This window comes from Rhinatrema bivittatum, chromosome 1, assembly GCF_901001135.1.
Source record: "Rhinatrema bivittatum chromosome 1, aRhiBiv1.1, whole genome shotgun sequence".
Taxonomy (NCBI): Eukaryota; Metazoa; Chordata; class Amphibia; order Gymnophiona; family Rhinatrematidae; genus Rhinatrema; species Rhinatrema bivittatum.
In genome coordinates, this window is record NC_042615.1 from 534,920,751 (window position 1) to 534,945,711 (window position 24,961).

General features: G+C 44.8%; 1 protein-coding gene across 4 annotated transcripts in view; it reads left to right on the top strand.

Annotated features, from left to right (window-relative positions):
• The window catches only part of UHRF2 (ubiquitin like with PHD and ring finger domains 2), a 419,355-nt gene that overhangs the window by 288,914 nt on the left and 105,480 nt on the right, over positions 1-24,961 (top strand). For all 4 annotated transcript variants that reach the window (XM_029614091.1, XM_029614082.1, XM_029614073.1 and 1 more), the window contains 3 exons: positions 6,704-6,827; positions 7,677-7,784; positions 24,493-24,597. In XM_029614091.1, the coding sequence (XP_029469951.1) occupies positions 6,704-6,827; positions 7,677-7,784; positions 24,493-24,597 (337 nt within the window). The remainder of the gene's footprint in view (positions 1-6,703; positions 6,828-7,676; positions 7,785-24,492; positions 24,598-24,961) is intronic.

The window sequence follows — 24,961 nt, forward strand, 5'->3', positions numbered from 1 at the left end:
TCACAGCTGGCCACCGGTCCGCAAAGAAATGAAGCCTGTCCCCAACCGGTGGGTCCTCTGACACTGGAAGAGGCGACTGGCTTATGCTCTCTTGCATCTAGTCAAAATCCCATAGTTGGGCTAGCCTGGGGTGCTGGCTGAGGCCTAGGGCCCCGCTGTTGCCGAGATCTGCCCCTGGTGCTGGTCTGCTATGGCCAAGAGCGAGGGGCAGGAGGGTAGTACTTTTTTGGTCTGTAGAAGGGTCTTCGCGATCCTGACTGAGGATCTCTTAGAAGACGCAAGTGAAACTGAAGCACCAGCCGATAAATGCTGCAGGGTCTCATGGTGATCCTTCAGCTGTGCGACCGCCTCCTTGACCTTATCACCAAACAGGTTATCACCCATGCAAGGCAAATCAGCTAGCCGGTCCTGCACCTCTGGACGAAGGTCCAAGGCACGAAGTCAGGCAAGATGCCGTGCCAAAATGCTGGCTGCTGCAACTCATCCCACCATTTCAAATTCATCTTAGGTAGCACGTACCTCATGCTTCCCACATTCCAACCCTGCTGGACAAGTGCCATAAGGGCCTCCTGAGGCTGTTGCACTAGGCCATCTGCAGTTTCCTGGCTTTGTTTCCAGAGATTACGGATATATTAGGTCATATACAAAAGGTGGGAGGCAATACGGGCCACCAACATGGAGCCCTGAAATACTTTTCTACCCATGGTATCCCATGTTCTGTTGTCCTTGCCACGAGAAACTGAGGAATGGGTTTTCAATGTCATTGCCTTTTTTGGCACAGATTCAACTACCACCGATTTGTGGAGAAGTTGGCGCTTCTCAAACCCCACAGTCTACTGTACAAGGTACACCCCATCAGCCTTCTGGTTCACCAGGGCTATAGAGAGGGGGTGCTCCCAGAGCCGAAGAAGCAGCTCCCTGAAGATCTCATGAACAGCCTCCTTTGTGGCATCCATGAACTAGAAGATCTCCAGCTTCTTATGGCCGGCATCTTTCTCCGTCATAAGCTGAAAGGGAATGGCTTCAGCCATCACCCGGTCGAACCTCGTGAAGGTCAAGTCCTCTGGTGAAGAACTGGTGGCGCTCCTCTGAGGGGGATGGATCTGACGGAAGATCATCGGAATTCACTGATGAAGTATCAGAGGCATCCTCCCCCCAGGGGTCATATGGGCCCTCAAGCTCATCTCAGCTGCCTGGAAATGGGGGCCAAGGAGTACTGGGCATATCTCTAGGCAGAGGTACCAAGGGACCCAAGAGCATCAAGGGGCCCAAAGGCCTGGGTCCTGGTCCCAGTAGAGCCGGATGGGGGACAATGGGGCTCCGTGGAGCGGAGGGTATCGACGGGCCCCCTCCTCAGAGGAATTCCCCATAAGAACAAGCTCGGATGCCTTGCGTTTCGGTGCCCAACACCGACTCCCTGTTGCGCAAAGCATGTCACACCGCCAGGCGCACCTGATGTTCCAACTCCACCTCAAAAGCCTCCGATGAAAGGGCAGACTGAGAGGGGAGGGAAGAGGCTAACTCCTTCTCGGAGCCCTGAGGAGGATCGATGTCTGGCACCGGGATCAGTGTGAATGGCCTTGGGCCACCGGCATCAAGGGACGATGTTGCCTCCTCTTGCTGTGGCCACTTTGGGGACAAGGCGACAAGCGCCGTAGCCAGCCCTGAGCCCTGCTCTGCGTGCAGATGGGGACTGGTGATGGTGCTTCTGAGACCTTCCACAGTGTTCGATCCACTCCTTCCCTGGCACAGAGGATGAGGAAGACTATCCTGAAGTCCACGACTTTGAGGATACCGAGAGTGGGTGATCCCCAGAGCCTTTTTTCCCCCACAAGCCTCGGGGGAGGAGTGGTCATCAAGGGATCAAGGACAAACTGTTCCCCTCAGTCCTTAGGCGTCGATGACATTGATGCCAGAGTGGAAGGTTCAGGTTTTCCCGAACCAAAAATCTTCTCCCATCTTGTCCAACCTGGCTCGATGGCCTTTTGATGTCATTTGAGCACGCAATTCACAGCCCCGAATATCCTGCGAAGCCCCCAGGCAGAGAATGCACATTTCGTGTGGATCCATCAGGGACATAGTCCAGGGGCACTGATGGAAGACTGAGGCTGCCATGAGGCTCACCGGGGACCGAAAATGTAACAACCAGCGGATATGGGAGAAGTGCGAAAAAATACTCACCAACAGAGAAGTAGGAACCAGAGAGAGACCCAGTGCAAGAAGAAAAACGAACAAACTCACTATTAAGTTTCCTGAGACAAAACAAGCATGAGCTCCATCTCCATGAGGCAATAGCTCCACAGAAAAGAGAGACCCTGTGTGGATAGTTTTCCATGCTGGGCTACATCGGATGATGTCACCCACATGTGAAGACTACCACCTGCTTGTCCTAGGACAGTGATAGCTAACCTATGACACGCGTGTCAGAGGTGACACGCCGAGACGTTTTTGCTGACACGCGCAGCGTTTCATGGACTATCGGGATTTTTTTTTTTTTTTAATCGGCTGTGCCGAGCTTTTTTTTTTTCAGCTGCACTGACCCTTTAAAATTTGTTTTTTAGTATCCCCTCCACCCCCTCTCCCCAATGCCCCCGGGCGCAGGGAGGCTCATTCAGCGCAGCGATAGGCAGGGCCGTGGTGATGTGAGCCTCACCACGGCCCGAAGAAACAGATCGCATTTAAACGTGCTGATGCTCCTCCTCCTTCCTGCCTGTGCGGCCCCGGAAGTAAACTTTGCCGGAGTCACGTGGGCAGGAAGGAGGAGAAGCATCAGCGCGTGCAGAAGAGGAGCAGCACTTGTGCTTATGGGCCGCTGCGAATCCCAAGTCGCAGCGGCCCGAGAAGAGGAAGAGGCCCGGTAGCAGGGTCACCGCGGCCCGAGAAGATCAGGGCCGCTGCAGAGCCCATCCTGCGGCGACCCGTGAAGAGGAGGCCCAGAGGTGAGAGGCTGAGGGTCTGTGTGTGTGTGTGTGTGTGTGTGCGTGTATGAGATGAGTTGAGAGATTGTGTTTGAGAGTGAGTACCTGAATGTTTGCAGAGACAGCATGTGCTTGAGCAAGACAGCATGTGGGAGAGAGAGAGCCTGTGTGTTAGTCAGACAGCATGTGCCAGTGAGAGACTGTGTGTATGAATGATTGTATGAGACAGCATGTGACAGTGAGAACCTGTGCTTGAGCAAGACAGCATGTGGGAGTGAGAGAGAGCCTGTGTGTGTGAGAGTCAGACAGCATGTGCCAGTGAGAGACTGTGTGTATGAATGATTGTATGAGAGAGCATGTGACAGTGAGAGCCTGTGTGTGTGTGAGAGAGAGAAATGCATGTGAGAATGAGAACCTGACTGTGTGTTTGAGGGAAGAAGATGGAGAGAAAAGAAACAGAAAAAAAAGACAATATAAAAGGAATTGGCAAAAAAAAATAAGAAAGGGAAGGTGGGGGAAAAAAAGCCTGTGACCAACCAATTAGAAAACTTAGATCAGACAGCAGATGTAAAAATAAAAAAATATTTTTTAGTGACTGGCACATGTAATCTTTGGGAATGTGCAAGAATAGCACTTTCTCTACGGATCTCACAATGTACGAGATCAGCATGGAGAAAGTGGAAGCCCACAGGGCCTGCACAGAGGAGGCAGCAGAATGGGCTTCAGTGTCAGTAGCAGCAATCGGCGCCTCCCCAATAGCCATGTGGCAGCAGTGACAGTGGCAGCAGAGGAATGAGAGAGGTTCCAAGGTTGCTGGCAAAAGAGAGGGGGTCTGCCTTTAGTGTGTGCATGTGTATGAATGGGACTCTGCCTGGGGATGTATGTGTGTGAATGCATGGGTGCCTGCCTGGGGGGGGTCTGTGTGTGTGAGAATGAATGTGTGCATGCCTGGGGGATGGGGAGGGAGTGGTGTGAAAATGAATGGGAGCTAATAAAAGAAACAGACTGACAGATGAAGTTTGTAACGCTTGCTTGGGCTTGAAGTGTACGAAATACCAACCTTCAATTGAAGATTTAGCCAATGAAATTCAGCATCAAAATAGTCACTAAGCAGGTACGGTAAAGAATTATTTGTTTATTTTATTTATTTATCTATTTATTTATTTATTTATTTATAAATACAGTTCATATATTAAAATTATAACTTTTTGTTATTAATTAGAGCTACAAATATCACAAAATTATGGATTTTTCTAGAAGTGACACACCACCCGAGTTATGCTCGGGTTTTTTATGAATTTTGGCACACCGAGTTCAAAAGGCTGGCCATCACTGTCCTAGGAGAATCTGGTGCTATTCTTTGGATACAGTGACTTATTTTAGAGATTTTTCTACTCTTTGATCTTAGCTTTCAAACTTATGTTTACAAGAATACTATACCCATCTCCATAGAAAGATTTTAAAAGTGCATTTAGGTATTAATGAACTATTGATTAGGAGGTGTATTTAAGCTGCAGTTGTGCGACTTTTTAAGCTGCTGTCCTTTAATTCTTCTGAATCCATGGTTGCAGTAGTATACTAAGGGTTATCACATATAAACTAGCATATAACGGCTCTGGTTAGTGCATATAGGTTATTGGGTCATATATGGATTTCTGTATATTATATGAACCAGTTCAGTAGCATTGTATTGTAGGGATGTAAATACATTTTTTTCATTTTTGTTTTAGTGTGCACTAAGTCAAATTAGTGCATATTAATTTCATTTAGTCATATGAAAATGAAAAAAAAACAAAAACATTTTCTGGCAGCATATCCCTATTGTATTGTAGGATCAGTAATTCCACTATGATTGGATGGCATTAGTGTAAGATATTAAGTCACTTCTGATTTGATCTAAAATATTTGATTCCTTTGAGTTACAGATTGAATAGTTTCATCCTATATATAATCAGTTCCAGTAGTTTTACCCTAAAATAGTAACAGTTAATATTGTGCAGTAGTTCATCTTGGAGATTGTCTTGCGTTTGACAAGTCATTCTTTCTTTCATACCCTCAGATTTTTGTCATCTCATTGATAAAACTTATTTTTTCATGTTGTACCCCCCTTTCACTGTGAGTCACCTTCCCAACCCTGGAGAGCAGTAGTCTTACTGAAGCAGGGTATGGGGGTAAAATCTCTGTGTCCCATGGAATGGGAGCAGTAAACAACCACAAGACCAACTGGGCCAAGGTTACCTTAAAAAAATGAAACAATGTCCACCCCAGTGTTGTACTCCAAACAGAAGAAAGTTTACGTGAGGAAAATAACCAAGTTTCAGCAGGTGCAAAACAAAGTCCACATCAAAAAGTACAGGGTGGCCCATGGAAAAGTAGCAACCAAGACGATGGGTAAAAACAGGATACGTTTATTAAGTAGTCTGGTGAAGATGACAGACCGACTCTGGCTGAGTTTTGCTCATTCAAATGAGCTGCCTCAGGGGCTACTTCGGATTGTTTTCTGTGGTCTTGAGTTGTACGATTCGATCCTTCTTTATTTGCTCGGAACAATTTTGTTATTGATTATTGTGATGAGCTTTTCCAGCATTCTCACCCGGTGGGGCAAGAGACACTCTTGTGAGCTCTTATATATTCAATTAATTGGCATACTCCAGGGTATTATCACATGGTAAGGTGAGAGAGACTCTTTTGAGCTGTTATATATTCATTGGTTTTTCAAATGCTGGCATTAGCACATCTCGCATTTTCATGCCAAAATGCAAGACCGGAAATAATTCTTTGAACCCTTCTTTTCCACGGGCCACCCTGTACTACAGATATTCACCATTCAACAAAGTTTACCCTTTAGAAACTAGTACTTATTAACCATGCGTCTCTGAGTACTAGCACTTGCTCCTGATCCTATGGATTCTCTGCTGTTCCCCCATAGGAAATTACACAGTCTCTCTTGGTCTTGTTCACAGTACTCACAACGCAGTACAAGACCCATGAAAAATCCTCCCACTGGGGCCTTGTGAACAGAAGTTTCAGGTTTCTTTTCTGGATCTTCCAAAGAAGAGATCTCTTCCTTCCCAAAGGCAATCCAGAGAGTCAAACTAGGATAATTTCTTGTTGTACTTCACTTTCTCCCAGCTCCCTATACTTCAACAGCATCAATCTCTCATTACCACTACACAGATATTTACCAGTCTGAGTCTCCTAACCAGTTCCCCTTGGTGCCTCATGGGAGGGCATTTTTTTACGTCCTGCTTTGTCCCATCCTCTTTGAGGGAAGGAATCCACCATCTCTCACCAGAAGCACATCCACCCTGGGACCTCTCAGAAGGTTCCCAGCATTAACCAATGTGCTCACATTGACATTTAATAGGGTCTAAGCCACCCTATATTTATACAGAAAGGATGCATGCTTTTATTTTTATTTAGTACTAACCTTTAAATGCACATGTAAACGCTTTCCATCGTATCCTAAGGATAACAAAGTATTTATGGTACACGGCCATGTCGTTTTCCTTTCTGCAGAGGTGGGTATTAGTAATTGCATCATTAAGATTATTTAATAATTCACTTGAGTGAAAGAGAGACAAGCTGTGGATAATTGTTCTACTGTGATAAAAAGGCAAGCTGAGACACTGTTGCAGTATAGAAGAAAAGTTGTAGAAAAAGTATAGATTTTCCTAATATGGACATGAGACAAATGTGAGGTGGTCCTAGTATGGAAAAGACTGTACTAACTATAAACACATTGTCATTATGTTTCTCACTTGATTTATACCAAACCACTATAGGTACTGTCCCTCATGTAAAAATGATTCCACTGAGGTGGTGAAGGCTGGGGAAAAGCTCAAGCAGAGTAAAAAGAAAGCAAAGATGCCTTCAGCTAGTACTGAGAGCCAGAGAGACTGGGGCAAGGTACTGTTTGATTTTAATAATTGTTTTAAAATTCTAAGATGAACAGAGAAGGGAACAGTATGTTCCCAAACTTACAAAATAAAGTTCTCCTGCATTACGTACATGACAATTTTATATATATTGGAAGTTCATTCTTTGCTTCCAACATCCCTCAGCGAAATGTCACTGTTTTCATTTGATGCCCACATAATGTTGTCTACACAGTGAAATGTTAGTTTGTGAAAGTGAATTCTTAGGTTACCGGTGTGACTGGATGACTTCCTATTCAGAGCACTTACTTTCCCAGTTAGGATCTCTCTATTGCTGTTTCAATTGTTGTCTAGTTAAGCACAATTGTGAATATCAAAATATGTTCTCTTTGCTTGTGAAGTCCTTCGACAATACACATCCCATTATCTGATATTTCCTAGCCAGAAGAATAAAGCCTGTGCTGAACAAGCGATCATTATTTACTGAGCAGGTGGCTAAAAAATGGTTTTGTTATCAACTATACAGAATTAAGTAGATATGGCCTGGCTGCATCCATGTAGGTGAAACTCAGACTTTTCATTTTCACAATGTGAATTGGATTAGATAGAAATCTTTTGAATAAAAAGTAAAGTGTATTTATATATTGCTAAATGTTCTGCAGCATCGTTGTTTTATTCAGCATTGTCTTATCCACTGACATTTATTTTCTTGTATATTTCCAAACTGCATCGTTAGTTATGGGGGTAGCATTATCACAAACTTGAAGTTGGTTGATATATTTGTCTTATTGTATTTCTTCATCTTCTTGCTGTTAAGATGTACACTTGCCCTTACAGTAAATATCATAAATCTGCTATTTTTTCTTTCTCAAATTTGCAGGGCATGGCCTGCGTTGGTCGCACTAAGGAATGCACAATTGTTCCTTCTAACCACTATGGACCTATACCTGGTGTTCCTGTTGGTGCAACCTGGAAATTTAGAGTGCAAGTATGTTGCTTTGTAGTTAATTAATAGAAGAAAAAACGCTGTAGGTGCCATACAGATGTGACTGTAAGAGATTTCTTGTCCTTGTCTGAAGCTAAACAATGACAAGGAAGTCTATCCAGCAGTTTGTATCTTTCAGTCCCAACAAATAGTACTAGTGTTTGTTTTGTACAGGCTCCAACATAATCATCATTAATAGTCTCATAACTGAATCATGCAGCTTGCTCTGTGCTATGTTGGCTGAACTTTTCCAAGCTGTAGACTTAAAACAGCACTATATATCTTTAGAGCAGTGGAATCAACCTCTTCCGTTCCTGTTTTCTTGACAGCAAGAGGAAACCTGTCTCTGGACTTCTACATGCAGGTTTGATTTTCTCAGAAGGCTTCTGTATTTCTTTTTTTCTCACCCCTGTTTTTGTAAAATTAGGCATTTTTCATTAGTTACTGTTTAATTTATTTTTTGCTGATCATACTATGTGATCTGCTTTGGATACTCTTTGGCTCCTTTTCTGTGGCGATTTCATTCCCAGTACTTCCTCATACCCAAAAAGCCTGAAACTGAAGTATCTTAATCTTCCTCTTGTAAAGGAAAAATTCTGAATACTTTCTCCAGGCACCATTTTACCCCCTCCAGAATCAAGGGAATGAACTGTGCTGGGTCACATCAAACTGTACATGCACAAAAAGATGCATTGCACGATACCGACATCACATGTCTTATGCAGACACTGCTTTGCATTGACATTGTGTTTCTTTACCTAATTCTTTGTGGTTGTTATGGTGAGTTTATGCAAATTAGTAGGGCTTCTTATAAGAAGAACTGTTGAATAAAGGGCTCCTTTCTGGCAGAGGCCAAGAGATAATTGTAGATAATATCCCAGGTCATTAGGTTTTGTGATCAATTATGTCAATTCTCAATTTCTCAATGCCTCAGTCAGCTCAAGATAAAGTATGAAAAGTCTGATAGAAGCAACCGTTCAAGTCACATGGATTATGTGTATCTTCTTGAGACAAACTCCATAGATATTGAGGTCAGAGTGATCTTAGGTCACTCAAAACCTCCAAGGTCGAATCCACATTTTAGATGAACTATGGGTCAGGGTAATGTAGTCATAGTGCAGATTGAATTTAATCCTAGTTTGCCATTTCAGATTCCACATCTGTAAACGTTTGCAAACTGAGCTGGGAATCTCTTCTAGAAAAGCTTTGCACTTAATGTCACTGATCCCTTTGGGAAATTCAGTGCCACATTAACCTTCAAGTCATACTGAATGTTCCAAGCTCTGTAAAGGCCTTAGAAATGGGTGGCCAGTAAAATTGTCATGGTCCAGATAAGCAAGCAAAAAAGTGGTTACTATTTAAATAAGCAGGTAGGAGTAACATTCACCCTCAAGTATGGAATTGGGCATTCTTATGGGCCATACCTAACAAAACAAAAATGCTCTTGCAGACAGGCTAAGATGTGGGATCTTTTGACCTTAATGAGTGGTTCTTGAGATGTAAACATGACAAAGAGATCTGGAATGGAAGGAAACTTAAGATGGCTGTATTTTGCAAGAGTCCTGAGAAGGAATGTAATAATGTTCTGCTTTTGAAAGAAAGTGTAAGGTTCTCAAACAGACATTTTCCCTGGTCACTAGGGAGCAGGTTGTCTGCATACCTTTTATTCAACTCCCAGATGTAAAAAAAAAAACTTGGCTCTGGTTTTTATTGCCCTCTACTACCCAAGGCAAGTATGGTTCCTTCTCTTGATGGAGATGATAATCACGGATCACACCAAGTTAGGAATCGCACAGAAAATGAGAAAGCAAATTTTGACAGATTCTGCTGTATGTAAAGTCCTTCTGAATTTTTGTAAGGAGTCTACCATAATATACTATAATCTTAAGAGAAAAACATTCCATATGATGCAAGACCAAGTCCAATAATTCATTTTCTTGTCCTCCTTCCCCCATCCAAAAATGTCTTCAATACTTTCTATAACTCTAGGAATCCGGCTTAAAGTTTGTTCATCAGTGTTCACTTATCTACTTTTTCATGAGTAGATAGAAGGGAACCTGACTATTGCCCAGCCTTTAGTTTAATAAATATATGTGATCTCATGCATTTGAAACCTCATGACATTAGGACATCAATATGAATCTCTTGTTGATGAAAGCCTAGTCCCCTGTACGTACCCGGATCAGTCCAAACACCTGGGTTCATCTCCCCCTATCAGCAGATGGAGACAGAGAAAAAAAACCTCGCTAACACCGTATCTAAGCAATCGTCCCACCTGCAGTTCGTCAGTATTTCTCTGTCTCCAGCGGATGGCAGAGGCTGTTAATCCTGCAGTTCTGCAGTTGACTCTTTTTTTTTTTTTTTTAAGCTAATTTTTTTCTTTTGAGCCTTCCTCCCCGGGGGTTTCTTTTATATATATATTTATTTTTTAGAATCCTTAGGGTTCTTCCCTGTCCGGTTGAGGCGGCCAAGCCAGGGGTTGGTAGCCTTGTGTGTGCTTGGTCTGGGCGCTCGTGAGGTGTAAATCTGGTTGTCCAGATCCTTCCCTTCACAAGGCCGCTGAGGTGGCTGCAGGCTCTTTACAATACTTTTTTACAAAAACGTTTGGCTATTTTTGCCTATTTTTCAGGGCAGGTTGTTAATTTTTAACTAAAGCTAATTAAAAAAAACATAAACAAAAAAAAAAACTGTTTGCACCGGAGCACTGCTCTACAAGCAAGCGACTTCCTCCCCTTAGGTAGGAGCTCTTTGTGGGGCTCTGGCTGTTTGGGGGGACTTTTTCTTCTGTCGTGGTGAGTACCTTCAGAGAAAGGATTTTCATTTTATCTCTACCTTATGGCTCGCGACAGGGCATGCCATTCATGTGGCTCTGATTCTTCCCGGCTTAATAGGTTGGGGTTATGCGCTAACTGTGCCGATGGTGGGGAGGGTTCGTCTGTGGCTCTTTCTCCCGCTAAACAGCATCGAGTATCGTAGTCTTTTGGACTGGCTGTAACTTCGTTTTTACCTCACCCGGCCGGCGTGGGAACGGCGGCCATTTTGGATTTTGCCGCGGCAGTTCAAGCATCACCGAGGGGAGGGTCCTCCATCTCTTTCTCCGGCCTGTTCCAGGTTGGGGAATGGGCAGGGAGGGCTAGAAGGGGAGGAAAGCTCTGGTTTGCCTGTTTTTCAAGCAGACCATGCTGGTTTTGGTGCAGGGAGGCCTTTCTCCTCAGACTTTATTTTACTTCATGATATCTATATAGCCAGACAGAAAGCGGCTTGGGGGACTACACAGCCGCAGATTCCACCAGTCTAGTCCACTGAGGGTCCTTTGGGGGGTCCCAGGAGGTCTCCTATGCCCGGTAATAGGATTCCCTCAGCACAGGGCTTGATTTTTTGCCTGCAGGGTGATGTAGCTGGGGCGATTGATCCGGAGGATGCTATCATAGCTCCTAGTGGTACTGGTTCAGGGTCTGGCCAAGCTCCCCTGGTGGCTCCAGTTATTCCAGCAACCAAAGATGCGGGTCAAGGGGATGACCCGGTCTCTTTTATTCATGAGGCAGAGGATCCTAAGGTGGTCCGTCTTTTTAAAAGGGAAGAGCTGGAGGTTTTGCTCCCTTGGCTTACCAGGTTCTTGGAGTTAAAGTGCCCCAGGATTTGGACAGCGAGGACCCGGTACTAGGTGCCATCCAAGATCCTCCAACTTCTTTCCCTTACCAAGTTGGTTAGGAAGTTAGTAGAAGAGGAATGGGGGACTCCTGATTCTGGTTTAAAGGTTCGCAGAGCCATGGGGAAACTTTACCTTCTACCAGAACAGGATTTCGAATTTTTTTCTCTCCTGAAAGAAGATACGGCGGTGTCTGTTGTGACTAAGCGCACACGATTCCGGTTATTGGTTCGGCCGTTTTAAAAGATGTATAAGATCGTAAGATAGAGTTACACCTTAAAAGGATTTTTGAGGTGGTGTCCCTGGGTTTGCGTGCAGCGCTCTGTTCAAGTTTCCTGAATCGTGCTTGTCTCCGGTGGGTACAGCAGCTTCAAGGTAATTTGTCTCAATCATGTGTGGACACGGATACGGCTGAGCGTGTGGAAGCAGCTGTGGCTTATGCTGCGGATGCCCTCTATGATTTGGTGCGTACTTCCTCCAGAGTAATGGCATCAGCTGTGGCTGCCCGAAGGTTGCTTTGGCTTCGCAATTGGGAGGCAGATGTTTTCTCTAAGGCACAATTGGCATCCTTGCCTTTCAAAGGTAAGTTCTTGTTTGGCGAGGATCTAGAGCAGCTGATCCAGTCTCTTGGAGACAATAAAGTCCTCAGGTTACCTGAGGTTAAACCTAAGGGTAAGAGATTTTTTCAATCAAGGTCTCGTTTTCGGTCTGGCAGAAGATCGCGGCCTACCCGTGGTATGCCGGGACTGCAGAGATAATATTTTTCATGGGGGCAAGCAAGGGAACAATCCTTTTGGTGGAACCAGAAGGTCCTTTAGGGGATCCTCTGGTGGCTCCTTGGCAGGAGGTAAGTCTACCCAATGATGCCAGGCTGGTACACTCCGTCATTCCTATTATAGGAGGTTGCTTACGGCACTTTTACGACGAGTGGGCCAAGATCACTCAGGACCAGTGGGTTCTCAATGTGATAAGAAATGGTTACGTTTTAGAATTTACTCGTCCCATACGAGAACTTTTTCTAATTTCCCCATGCAGCTATATGGTCAAGTGGGAGCGGTACAACTGACTCTAGACCGGTTATGTTGGTTAAGTGCAGTTCCCAGAGTGCAGCTCCATCAGGGGAGATACTCCATTTATTTTCTGGTCCCCAAAAAGAAGGGCTCGTTTTGGCCGATACTCGATTTAAAGAATGTCAATGCAAAACCAAGGTGCCACACTTCAGTATGGAAACCCTCAGGTCAGTCATAGCAGCTGTATGCAAAGGAGAATTCCTGGCTTCCTTGGATGTCATGGAGGCTTATCTACATATTCCCATTCATCAGGACTCTCAGCGTTTTCTCCGCTTCATGATTCTGGGTCAACATTTTCAGTTTCAGGCTCTTCCGTTTGGTCTTGCCACGGCTCTGTGAACTTTCACCAAGGTGATGGTAGTGGTGGCAGCTTTCCTTCAAAAGGAGGGTATTCTAGTTCACCCATATTTGGACGATTGGTTGATCAGAGCCAAGTTAGAGTCTCTATGCCGCAAGTCAGTTCATCGAGTTCTCGAAGTCTACAGTCCCTAGGTTGGGTAGTGAATCATGACAAAAGTCAGCTATCACCAACACAAACTGGATTATTTAGGAGCTCGGTTCAGTACTCTGATAGGCAGAGTCTTTCTCTCTCAAGATCGAATCTTGAAACTTCAGGCCCAGATCCGCAGGTTTTTGCGGTTGCAGGTACCCAAGGTCTGGGACTACTTACAGGTACTCAGCTTGATGGCCTCCACGCTGGACTTGGTTCCCTGGGCGTTTTCCCATATGAGACCACTACAGACAGCATTGTTGTCTCGCTGGAAGCCAGTATCGGAAGAATATCATCCGTTTACCTCTCGAGGGTTTGCCGAGAGACTGTCATGGTATCTTCAGACTTCGAATCTCAGTCGGGGAGTGGACCTCGAAGTTCCCGGTTGGATGGTGGTTACTACTGATGCCATTCTCTCTGGATGGGGGAGTAGTTTGTCAATCCCATTCGGTTCAGGGATCCTGGTCCATGAGACAGTCTGCGTGGTCTATCAACCATCTAGAGACAACCATCTAGAAACAAGACATTTCCACAGAATTTCTCTCATTACCTATACCTAATAATACCTCTTTGCAAATGATTTGCACTTTTTCAGAATTCTCCCCAGTTAACAATACAGCTATTATCAACATACTATCAAAATCCAAACCTTCCAACAGTCCTTTTAATCCATGTTCAGGTCATCTACTCAGGGATTCAAAAGATCACCTTGCTCCTGCTATTACAAATTTAGTAAATGCCTCATTATCACAAGGCACTTTTCCAGATGTTCTAAAACAAACTTCTATCTTACCAATTCCCAAAAGAAAAACCAAGATCCTACAGATTTAACAAATTATCGTCCAATCGCCTCAATACCATCTATTGCAAAAATTATAGAATCCGTAGCATTACACCAGCTATCAGAATATATTGATGTAAATAACATCCTACACAATAACCAACACGGGTTCAGAAAGAGTCATAGTACAGAATCTTTACTCACATCATCTTTCGATACAGTCATCAGAGGCTTTGATTCTAATACAAATTATCTACTGGTACTACTTGACATCTCCGCTGCGTTTGATACGCTAAATCACGAAATCTTACTTTCAATTTTATCGCAGATTGGTATCACAGGGCTTGCTTTACAATGGTTTTCCTCATTCTTATCAAATCATAAACAGAGAATCATGGTTGGTAAATATCATTCGGACTGGTACCCCACTGAGACAGGCGTTCCACAAGGCTCAGCGCTGTCACCTTTACTGTTTAATCTCTACTTATTACCCCTCTGTCGTCTTCTTGCAGGATTGAACCTCAATTTTAAAATTTACGCAAACGATATACAGTTCACTATACCTTTTACGGAATCCTGGTCCAAAACTTTCTCACTACTAGATTTATATTTATCTACTATAAAAACATGGCTCTCACACAACAGGCTGAAATTAAACACAAACAAGACAGAATTAATTTATTTATCAACTGTACCGGATTCAACCCTTCAACCACCTCTGAATTTTATTTCTCAGAATCAAACTATCACTATAAAACCTTATGCAAAAAATCTGGGCATACTCATTGATTCCAGACTTGCTATGACAAATCACATATCGGACATTGTAAAAAAATCATTTTACAAAATATTTATGTTAAAAAAAACTTAAACCACTTCTTCTTCCAAAAGATTTTCGCTCGGTCACCCAAGCCCTAATTCTATCCTCTCTAGATTATTGCAATTCATTATATCTTGGCTTGCCACAATCAACCATACAACCTTTACAGCTAATACAGAATACCGCAGCCCGAATGTTGTGTAATGTATCTCGACGAGATCATATTTCACCTGTTTTGCAATATTTGTACTGGCTTCCCATTCCATATCGTATAACCTACAAAGTTCTATCTACAATTCACAATCTGCTCTATAATACTAACGCTATTTGGCTATGCTCACTTTTAAGAATTTACAGACCGACTAGGCAACTCCGTTCCTTAGATAAATGTATTTTAGAAATACCAACAATAAAATCTGCTACCTTATCATTAACCCGCAAACGAGCATTTTCTGTAGCAGGTCCAAAAATGTGGAACTCACTTCCAGAACAGATCCGACTGACAACCAACCGCTCAGAATTTAAGAAACTACTAAAAACTCATCTTTTCTCCAGTGCATATAATCTATATTAAAATCTTCACACAACTTTACAGTATATAACTTCATTTTGTTCAAATCTTGTTTGTATTAAGTATTGTAATTATGTTTTAATATGTGACCAAATTATGTACGTTTGAATATGTGAACCGCCTAGACGGATAGTTTACCTACCCATTGTGCGGTATATAAAACTTTTAAATAAATAAATAAATAAATAAATAGAGGCCAGGACAGTTCGCTTGGCTTGAAGGAGTTTCTGCCATTACTATGGAATCGTCCGGTTCGCGTTCTGTCAGACAGCGCGACAACAGTAGAGTATATAAATCGGCAGGGCGGAACCAAAAGCAAGGCAGTGGCTCTAGAGGCACAGAGGTTGGTGCTCTGGGCAGAACAACATCCCAGGAACAGAGACTGTTCAGGCGGATTTCTTGAATCACACACATTTGGATCCAGGTGAGTGGGAACTCTCAGAGACAGCCATGCAGTTAATTCGAGATTGTTGGAGTCTACCTCAGATGACCTTATGGCGACCTCTTGGAATGCCAAGGCCTTCCGATTCTTCAGTCACTGAATACAGTACAGGGCTGAAGGGATCGACGCTCTGGTTCTACCATGGCCTCAGGGAGTTCTATATGTTTTTCCTCCGTGGCTCCTGGCAGGCAAGGTTCTACGTCGCATAGAAAAGCATTGTGGAGAGGTGATTCTGGTGGCTCCAGAGTGGCCTCGGCATCAGTGGTTTGCGGATCTCTTCAACCTGGTGGTAGACGGCCCACTTCGCTTCGGCCATCTGACGCATCTTCTTCGACAGGGTCCTACATTTTTCGACCCGGCTGCTTGCTTTTGTCTAGCGGCATGGCTTTTGAGAGGAGGCGTTTGAAAAGGAAAGGTTACCCGGACTCTGTAGTCACCACATTGTTACAGTCTAAAAGGAAGTCTACTAACCTCTCTTATGTTCGGGTATGGAAGATTTTTGAATCCTGGTGTTCCGTCAGGGGAAATCGCACTCTTAGGGTCTTAATTCCTGAAATATTATCTTTCTTACAGGATGGCTTCACCAAGGGCTTATCTCTTAGTTCTCTTAAAGTGCAGGTAGCAGCACTGGGCTCTTTCCGTGGCAAAATTGAAGGTTCCTCTATTTCGTCTCATCTGAACATGGTTCGTTTTCTTAGAGGTACAATGAATCTTCGTCCTCCAGTTCGGAAATCTTGTCCGTCCTGGAATCTTAATCTAGTTCTTAAAGCTCTGTGTGAACCTCCCTTTAAGCCATTCTGAAGGGCTACATTAAAGGATTTGACACTTAAGGTAATTTTTCTCATTGCCATTTGTTCAGCTAGAAGAATTTCTGAGTTACAAGCGTTATCTTGTCGAGATCCTTTCCTTCAGATTTTGGAATCCAGAGTTTCTTTACAGACTGTACCTTCCTTTTTACCAAAGTTGGTTTCAGCGTTCCATGTCAGTCAGTGAAACTTCTGGCTTTTCTTAACTTACCGGCGTCTGATCCTAATGTGAGGGAGCTCAAACATCTAGATGTTCAGAGAGCTTTATTGCGTTACCTCGAGATTACCAATGATTTTAGGAGGTCTGATTGCCTCTTTGTGCTGTGGAGTGGTCCTAATAGAGGCTCCAAGGCTTCTAAAGCTTCTATTGCATGATAGTTGAAGGAGGCTATTTCTTCCGCGCATATTACACGTGGTCATCCAGTTCCGGAAGGCTTGCGTGCTCACTCCACACGTTCACAAGCAGCTTCGTGGGCGGAATCTCATCTTGCTTCCTCACAGGAAATTTGCAGAGCGGTGATTTGGAAGTCGCTGCATACTTTTGCAAGGCACTATCGCTTAGATGTTGGGGTTCCGGCAAACCCTTCCTTTGGCGAGTGTTTTGTGAGCAGGACTCTCCAGATCCCACCCTGGGTAAGGGCTTTGGTACATCCCAGGTGTCTGGACTGATCTGGGTATGTACAGGGAAAGGAAAATTGGTTCCTACTTGCTAATTTTTGTTCCTGAAGTACCATGGATCAGTCCAGAGCCCGACTAATTAGAAGGGGGTTATATTAAGGGGAGAGTCATCTGCTCAGCTGTAAGATTGTTCTCTGTTGAATTCCATGTTCTTGTTAATTGTTGTTTAATGGTTCCATATTTTTTTGCTATTATCTGCTTTGATATAGATATATATTGACGAACTGCAGGTGGCACGATTGCTTAGATATGGTGTCAGCGAGGTTTTTTTCTCTGTCTCCATCTGCTGATAGGGGGAGATGAACCCAGGTGTCTGGACTGATCCGTGGTACTACAGGAACGAAAATTAGCAATTTTCCTTTGGAATCTCTGGTCACTTGTGACCTCAAATACCTGATCTGGAAGATCATATATTTGGCAGCAGTTCCTTCAGCTTCTCCTATTTGATGATTCTTATAACAAATTCTAATAAAACAAGATTGTTTTGCACAGATCTAAAGTTCCTGCCTAAGGTGGTATTGGAATCCCAGCTTTACTATTCATTGTCTTTCCACCATTTTTCCATTCCCTCATAGTTTTTTCACGTAGATAAGCAGCTGAATTAGCCATGCTGTCTGGGTACTAGGTGGCGGAGCTCTCTAGAATCACCAACGTCTTTCAGTGAGGTGCTTCCTTTTGTATCTTCCCACGTTTGCCTGAGGCTCCTCAGTCCATTTTTTTCAGTGCAACTGATCACACGCGGAGCTCTCTTCTCCTCAGAGAATTCTAGTTGTGAGGGTAAAAAACAAACCCATCAAAAACCACAGGAAAAGCTTCACCAGTCAGGATGCCTCAACCAGGATTTAAATTCTGTGCCTGTGGCAAGATTATGTTGGTCACTGATTGCCACAAGTCTTGTTATCTCTGCCTCGTTCCTGACCATGACCAGGCAAACTGTGGGGACTGCGGCCGTATGTCCCCAAGAGTGCAGCACCAGTGAGGTGCCCGGATTCAGCAGTTAAAAACAGGACCATCGGGCTCTTATGCCCCTTCTGAGGCCTCAAAAAGATCCTCTCCAGGCCCAAAGAGAAGGAAGAAATCCCCCTCTTATCGATGGGCTTCTTCTGTAGACCCCCCCCCCCCCCCCCCCGGTTAAAACACCCACTGCCGATGCTCCATCAAAAATCAACGCACGGCATGGGAGATGTGTCAGTGACACCGTGGCCACATCCCGCGTCGAAGCCACCGGCTCTCACTCGAAGCATCGACACACTGATGCACCTCCAGATAAAAGGTGCACTGATGCAAAGAGAAAATAACGTCACAATCGCACCGTGCCGACGCACCACCGACGCCATTGATGCACATCAGTGCAGATCATCTTATCCCGAAGCTGCCGACGCTGTCGATGCAGCCGAAGGTTAAGAAGCATACAACGGGTCATAAAAGACCTAGAGAACCATCACTTCTACTAGTAGTAGACTCTGACCAAGATGTCTCTCCGCCAAGGTTTTCAGGCAGCACATCATCTTCCTCCGAGGTGCTTTCGGGGCTTTCTACAGTCTCTCTACGCCATACTGATCCTGGACTCCAAGACCCTCTTACTCAGAAAGTTGTACAACCTCCACCAATTATAATGCGTCCCAGGGGCCCAAGCACTGATATACTATTGGCCGCCCTACCACCTGTAGAAGCCCTGATGCCCACTCCTTCTACTTCGGGGTTAGTTTCATGAGCTATATCCCAAATCACTACAATATTGTCACAATTCTTACAATCTGTGGAGCAGACACATCAGCCACTACTACCTATTCCAGCCGTAATACCACTGGTTCCAGAAGACCCATCTATCCCGGGGCCAGTTCCAAAAGACCAACCTCAAAGGCCTGCATCGCCAATGGAAGATCTCCTAGACACATCTTCCTCAGGAGACTCATCAACAGGCTATCCGTCAGACCCAGCTGAGGTCCCGTCTGAACCCATCTCTCCACCAGAAGACCTTACCTATTCCCAATTCTTGGAAAAGGTAGGCTTAATGCTAAATATAGAAACAAGGAAAATACCAGACCCCTGTCAAGAAATGTTAGGGATCCTAAAAATTTTTGACAATCCCATTGAGCCCATAGCACTACCACAACTTGCCAGGTTCTTATGGCCTGGATTGGCCACTGTTGGAAACAGGATACTGGGCTTGATGGACCCTTGGTCTGACCCAGTATGGCATGTTCTTATGTGGTGCTAAATGCAGTGATGGAAAAAACATGGGATACCCCTCTCTCTACTCCATCGACATCGAGGAAAATAGACCTCAAATATCGCATGAGGGACTCTCCCTTTTATTCAGCAGTTCAACTCCCACATAATTCTATAGCAGTTGAATCTGTGATGCAGAAAGCAAGGAAGTCACGCCTACAGTCGAACACACTACCACCTCGAGATGCAAGATCTCTGGATGACTTCGCAAAGAAATTGTTTCAATCTAGTACCGTGTTTCCCTGATAGTAAGACACCCCTGATAGTAAGACGTAGTGGGAATTTTAGGGGGGTCGGCTAATGTAAGACATCCCCCGAAAGTAAGACGTAGTGTTCAAAAAAAAAATAAAATTTTTAAATACCTGTAGGAGGGCCGCGTGGGTCCAGGCGGCTGGCGGCGGGAGCTGGGTGGTCGCGTGTTAAATCTAGGCCGGGTCGCACAGGCGCGCATTCATTCACTGCCGGTGGGGGCTGCCTCGGCAGCCCCCACCGGCAGCCCCCACCGGCAGTGAATGAATGGGCGCACAGGCCCACAGCGCCTGTGCGACCCCTGCAATTCGGCGCTGGGGGCTGCCGGTGGGGGCTGCTTTCGGCGCTCAAGGCAGTCACATGCTGTGACGTCACGGCATGTGACTGCCTTGAGCGCCGAAAGCAGCCCCCACCGGCAGCCCCCAGCGCCGAATCGCAGGGGTCGCACAGGCGCTGTGGGCCTGTGCACGCATTCATTCACTGCCGGTGGGGGCTGCCGGGGCTGCCCCCACCGGCAGTGAATGAATGCGCGCCTGTGCGACCCGGCCTAGATTTAACACGAGACCACCCGCCGCCCTTCTCGAACTAACGCGCGTCCCCCCGCCGCCTGGAACAAGCGCCCACCCGCCCGCGGCCTAGATTTAACACGCGACCACCCGGCTCCCGCCGGCCGCCTGGACCCACGCGGCCCTCCGACAGGTATTTAAAAAATTTTATTTTTTTTTGAACACTACGTCTTACTTTCGGGGGATGTCTTACAGGTTTTTTCCAATATAAGACATACCCTGAAAGTAAGACATAGTGGGACTTTTTGGGGTAAAAAGAAAGTAAGACGCTGTCTTACTTTCGGGGAAACACGGTATGCTAAATGCTAAGATTCAAAATCATCAATTTTTCATAGCACAATATCTATTTGAAAATCTACAGGCTCTAAAGCCTCATATGCAACAGGGATCCTCAGACTCCAGTTTGCCTGCAGAATATCATAATATGGAAGAAGGTCTCAGACACCACCTTCGCTCAGTTTATGAAGGATTTGAGATTTTCTCATAAACTTCGGTGAACGCTATAGCGGCGAGGAGGCTCGCATGACTTAGATCCAGTGCCATTAGGGACGACATGCATGACAAATTAGCCAATCTTCCATGCCATCCTGACAATTTGGAGATAAATTCACTGAAACGGTAACAAAGCTTAAAGAACAAAAGACAGCAGTGCTATCACTGACCTCTCCTCACCAGCCTTTGTCACCTAGGCGACAGTATTCTTCTTACAGAAAAACCAGCTATCCCAGAATGTACAAGCCTTATTCATTTTACAGGCCTCCGCATATCAACCTACCAGACAACAGCCTTCTTAACAACAAGGACCGCTACAGCGCCCCAGAGCTCCTCACCAGTCCCGTCAACAAATTGATCCTCAACCCTCAAAGACCCAGCAGGTTTTTAGAAGTACTCTCGCCACCAGCTCAGACATCTTTGGTAGGGGGCAGGTTGTCCAGATTCCTCCCAGCCTGGGACAACATTACATCCGACCAATGGGTCCTGACTATAATAAAGGAGGGTTACTCCCTCAATTTCAAATCCCTTCTGACCCTCCCACACTTAGTTCCTCAAAAACACCAAACTGCACATTGAGGACCTCTCCTTCTGGAAATCAAAATACTCCTCCAACACAAGTGCTTTCGGGAATTAACTTCTCCACAACATCATCAAGGGTTCTAGTCACAATACTTCCTTATTCCCAAGAAGTCAGGAGGGCTACGTCCAATTTTGGACCTACGTGCACTCAACAAGTACCTTCACAAAGAGAAATTCAAAATGACTTCTCTCAACTCCATTCTACCCTTCTTTCAACTGAACGATTGGATGTTGTCACTGGACTTGAAGGATGCATATGCCCACATACCAATGCATCCCAATTCCAGGTGATACCTCCGGTTCTAGATGGATGACAAACACTTCCAGGACAAAGTTCTTCCATTTGGCCTTTCCTCTGCCCCCAGAGTCTTCACCAAATGTCTGGCAGTAGCGGTGGCACACCTCCGTCAACAGGGGGTTCAAATATTTCCTTATCTGGACTATTGGCTTCTATTAGCATCCAACCAGTCTCTCCTATGGGACAATCTAATTCACACGATTTCTTGTCTAGACAATCTGGGTCTACTAATCAAATCTACAGCCAACACAAACCTTACAGTTCATCGGGGCCTATATCAAGAACATTCAAGACAAAGCATTCCTGCCACACCCACAAGCATTAGCTCTCTCCACACTGTCTTCAGTCCTACTACACAGTACAACTGTTCCAGCCCAACAAATCCTGATTATTCTAGGACACATGGCAGCATCTATCTATGTAGTCCCACACACACGACTACACATGTGTCATTTACAATGGGGTCTGAAGAATCAATGGACCTAGTACCTTCATCCACTGCCGACTCCCATCACCCTATCAGCATGAAAAAAGACCTGCAATGGTGGCTACTCCCATCAACATTAATGATGGGATCACCTCTACGACCCCCTCGACATCAAATGATACTCACCACAGATGCTTCTCCCAAGGGATGGGGGCTCACTTAGACAACCTTCAAACTCAGGGACTATGGTCCACGACAGAACACAATCAACACATAAACCTTCTGGAACTTCGAGCTGTACGGAATGCCCTTTGAGCCTTCGAAGAATCCCTGCAAGGGAAAACGGTGATGATTCACACAGACAACCAAGTCACAATGTTTTACATAAACAAGGAAAGAGGGTCAGGTTCTTGGAACCTCTGCAGGGAAACAGTCCACATCCTGGAATGGGCTCACAGCAGGTCTATCTCCCTACAAGCAACTTACTTACCCGGAATCAGCAATTCCAGAGCAGACAAACTGAGCAGAATATTTCACCCCCACGAATGGGAACTACATCAAGAGGTAGCGCATCACATTTTCTCCACTTGGGGTCTTCCCTGCATCAATCTTTTCACGACAGAGCGCAACAGGAAAGTGAGGAAGTTTTGCTCAGTGTATCCAAGCCCACACTGACTACCTCAGGACGCGTTCCTCATAAATGGGTCTCTGGATCTTCTGTATGCGTTCCCTCCGATACCACTCATCTCTCGTACAGTCCAAAGATGCATCGAGGACCAGGCAGATTTGATTCTCATCGTGCCAGCATGGCCAATACAATCATGGTACAGTTACCTGATACAGCTGTCAAAACACAATCCGATTCTCCTCGGCAACAGCCCTCAGCTACTAACCCAGGAGAACGGATCACTACTTCATCCACTTCATTCATCACTGCACCTAACTGCATGGAGATTGAAAGGCTCGTTTTCCAAAACTTGAACATCGCTCCTCCTCTTCAGGACATACTAGTCTCCTTGAGAAAACCATCGACTAGACTCAACTACCAAGAAAAGTGATCATGCTACGTTTCCTGGTGCTCAACTACAGATATGGATCCACTCACCTGCCCACCAGAATGCCTTCTGGCCTACCTCCATCTACTCTACAGTGAAGGCCTAGCCACTGCCTCACTCCGAGTACATTTAAGCGCCATAGCAGCCTACCATATGCCCCTCAATGGAGAACCCATATCATGTCATTCTCTCATATCCAGATTCATGAAAGGGGTCTTGCCCTTACGTCCCCCATCATGGAAACCTCCAGTGCCGTGGGATATCAATATAGTCCTCGAGCAACTCATGCTACCACCTTTCGAACCATTGGACCCTTGTCATCTATGATACCTTTCTTGGAAAGTACTCTTCTTAACTGCCCTCACATCAGCAAGGCGTATCAGTGAACTACAAGCCTTGGTTCACTACCCTCCTTATCTACAATTTTACCATGACAGTTACACTACGGACACACCCCAATTTTCTGCTGAAGATGGTTTCGGTTTTTCACATTAACCAAACTATCACTTTACCCACTTTCTATCCAAGACCTCATGACAATGAGCAAAAACATCGCACCCTGGATTGTAGATGTGCGCTTGCCTATTACAAAAAACACCCCCATTCGCCCAATAGAGCCTCGCAACTCTTCCTCTCCTTTAACCCAAATGCACCAGGATGTCCGGTATCAAAAAGAACATTATCCTCCTGGATATCCAACTGTATACAATTCTGTTATCAAAAGCGTTTGGAACAACTATCTGCGATACCTAAAGCACATCAAGTTCGTGCATTGGCTGCTTCAATTGCCTACCTCCATGAGGTGCCTCTCACAGACATCTGTACAGCAACCATGTGGTCATCACTACATACCTTCACATCCCATTACTGGCTGGACAAACAAGCTGTGGATAATGCACGCATGGGGCGGACTATACTGCAGAAAGGCACATATTCAACAAATAAAACACCTTCATAAGAACTGTCCGCCTCTGCTTCTCCGTATTGAGCAAAAACAAGCAATTATACTCATAGCCATGTGCTCAATATGAAAGCTGGGGACTCCCAGACAGCATGGCTAATTCAGCTGCTTATCTACATGAAAAAAAGCAAGTTTGCTTACCGTAAACGGTGTATTCCGTAGATAGCAAGTGAATTAGCCATGCTGACCCACCCGCCTCCCCGGACAGTTCCAACATGGCATACTAATTTTCTTTGATACAGATTGAGGAGCCTCAGACAAACGCGGGAAGATACAAGAGGGAGCACCTTACTGAAAGACTTTGTGATCTTAGAGAGCTCCGCCACCTAGTGGCACGGAGGATGTACCAGACAGCATCGCTAATTCATCTGCTATCTACGGAAAACACCATTTATGGTAAGCAAACTTGCTTATCCTTCGGATTGTAAGAGAGTTCTTGTCTTCTATCTGAAGCTAACTGATGATAGGAAAGTCTATCCAGAAGTTTGTATTTTTTGATCCCAATAAACCTGACCTTCATGTCTGTGTGTTTTTACCTGAAGGTGAGCGAAGCAGGCGTCCATAGGCCTCATGTGGGTGGAATTCATGGGCGGAGTAATGATGGATCCTACTCGCTTGTACTTGCAGGAGGATTTGAAGATGAAGTGGTATATTCTTTATTATCAATTTATAGAAGTATATAATATCTGCTAAAAAACAAAACGTAATGCATGTACACATGGATAATATCAGCCCTCTGCTGTGAACAAAATGTTGGCCCTTTCAAAATTCACCTCCTCCTTTCAGAACAGTTATGTTTAGAACAGTGTTATTAAAAAACATTATATACAGATGTTCAGTTGATCCATGTATTGTGTGTAACATTATTTATGATATAAATAGAGAGAAGTTTAATGGTAGTCTGTGAAGAAACATAGAACATTATTCTCAGCATAAAGGATTGAAGGCAAATGTGAATTGCAAAGGATCTGCTATCAGGATTTCAAATATAGTGATTTTAAAAATTTTATT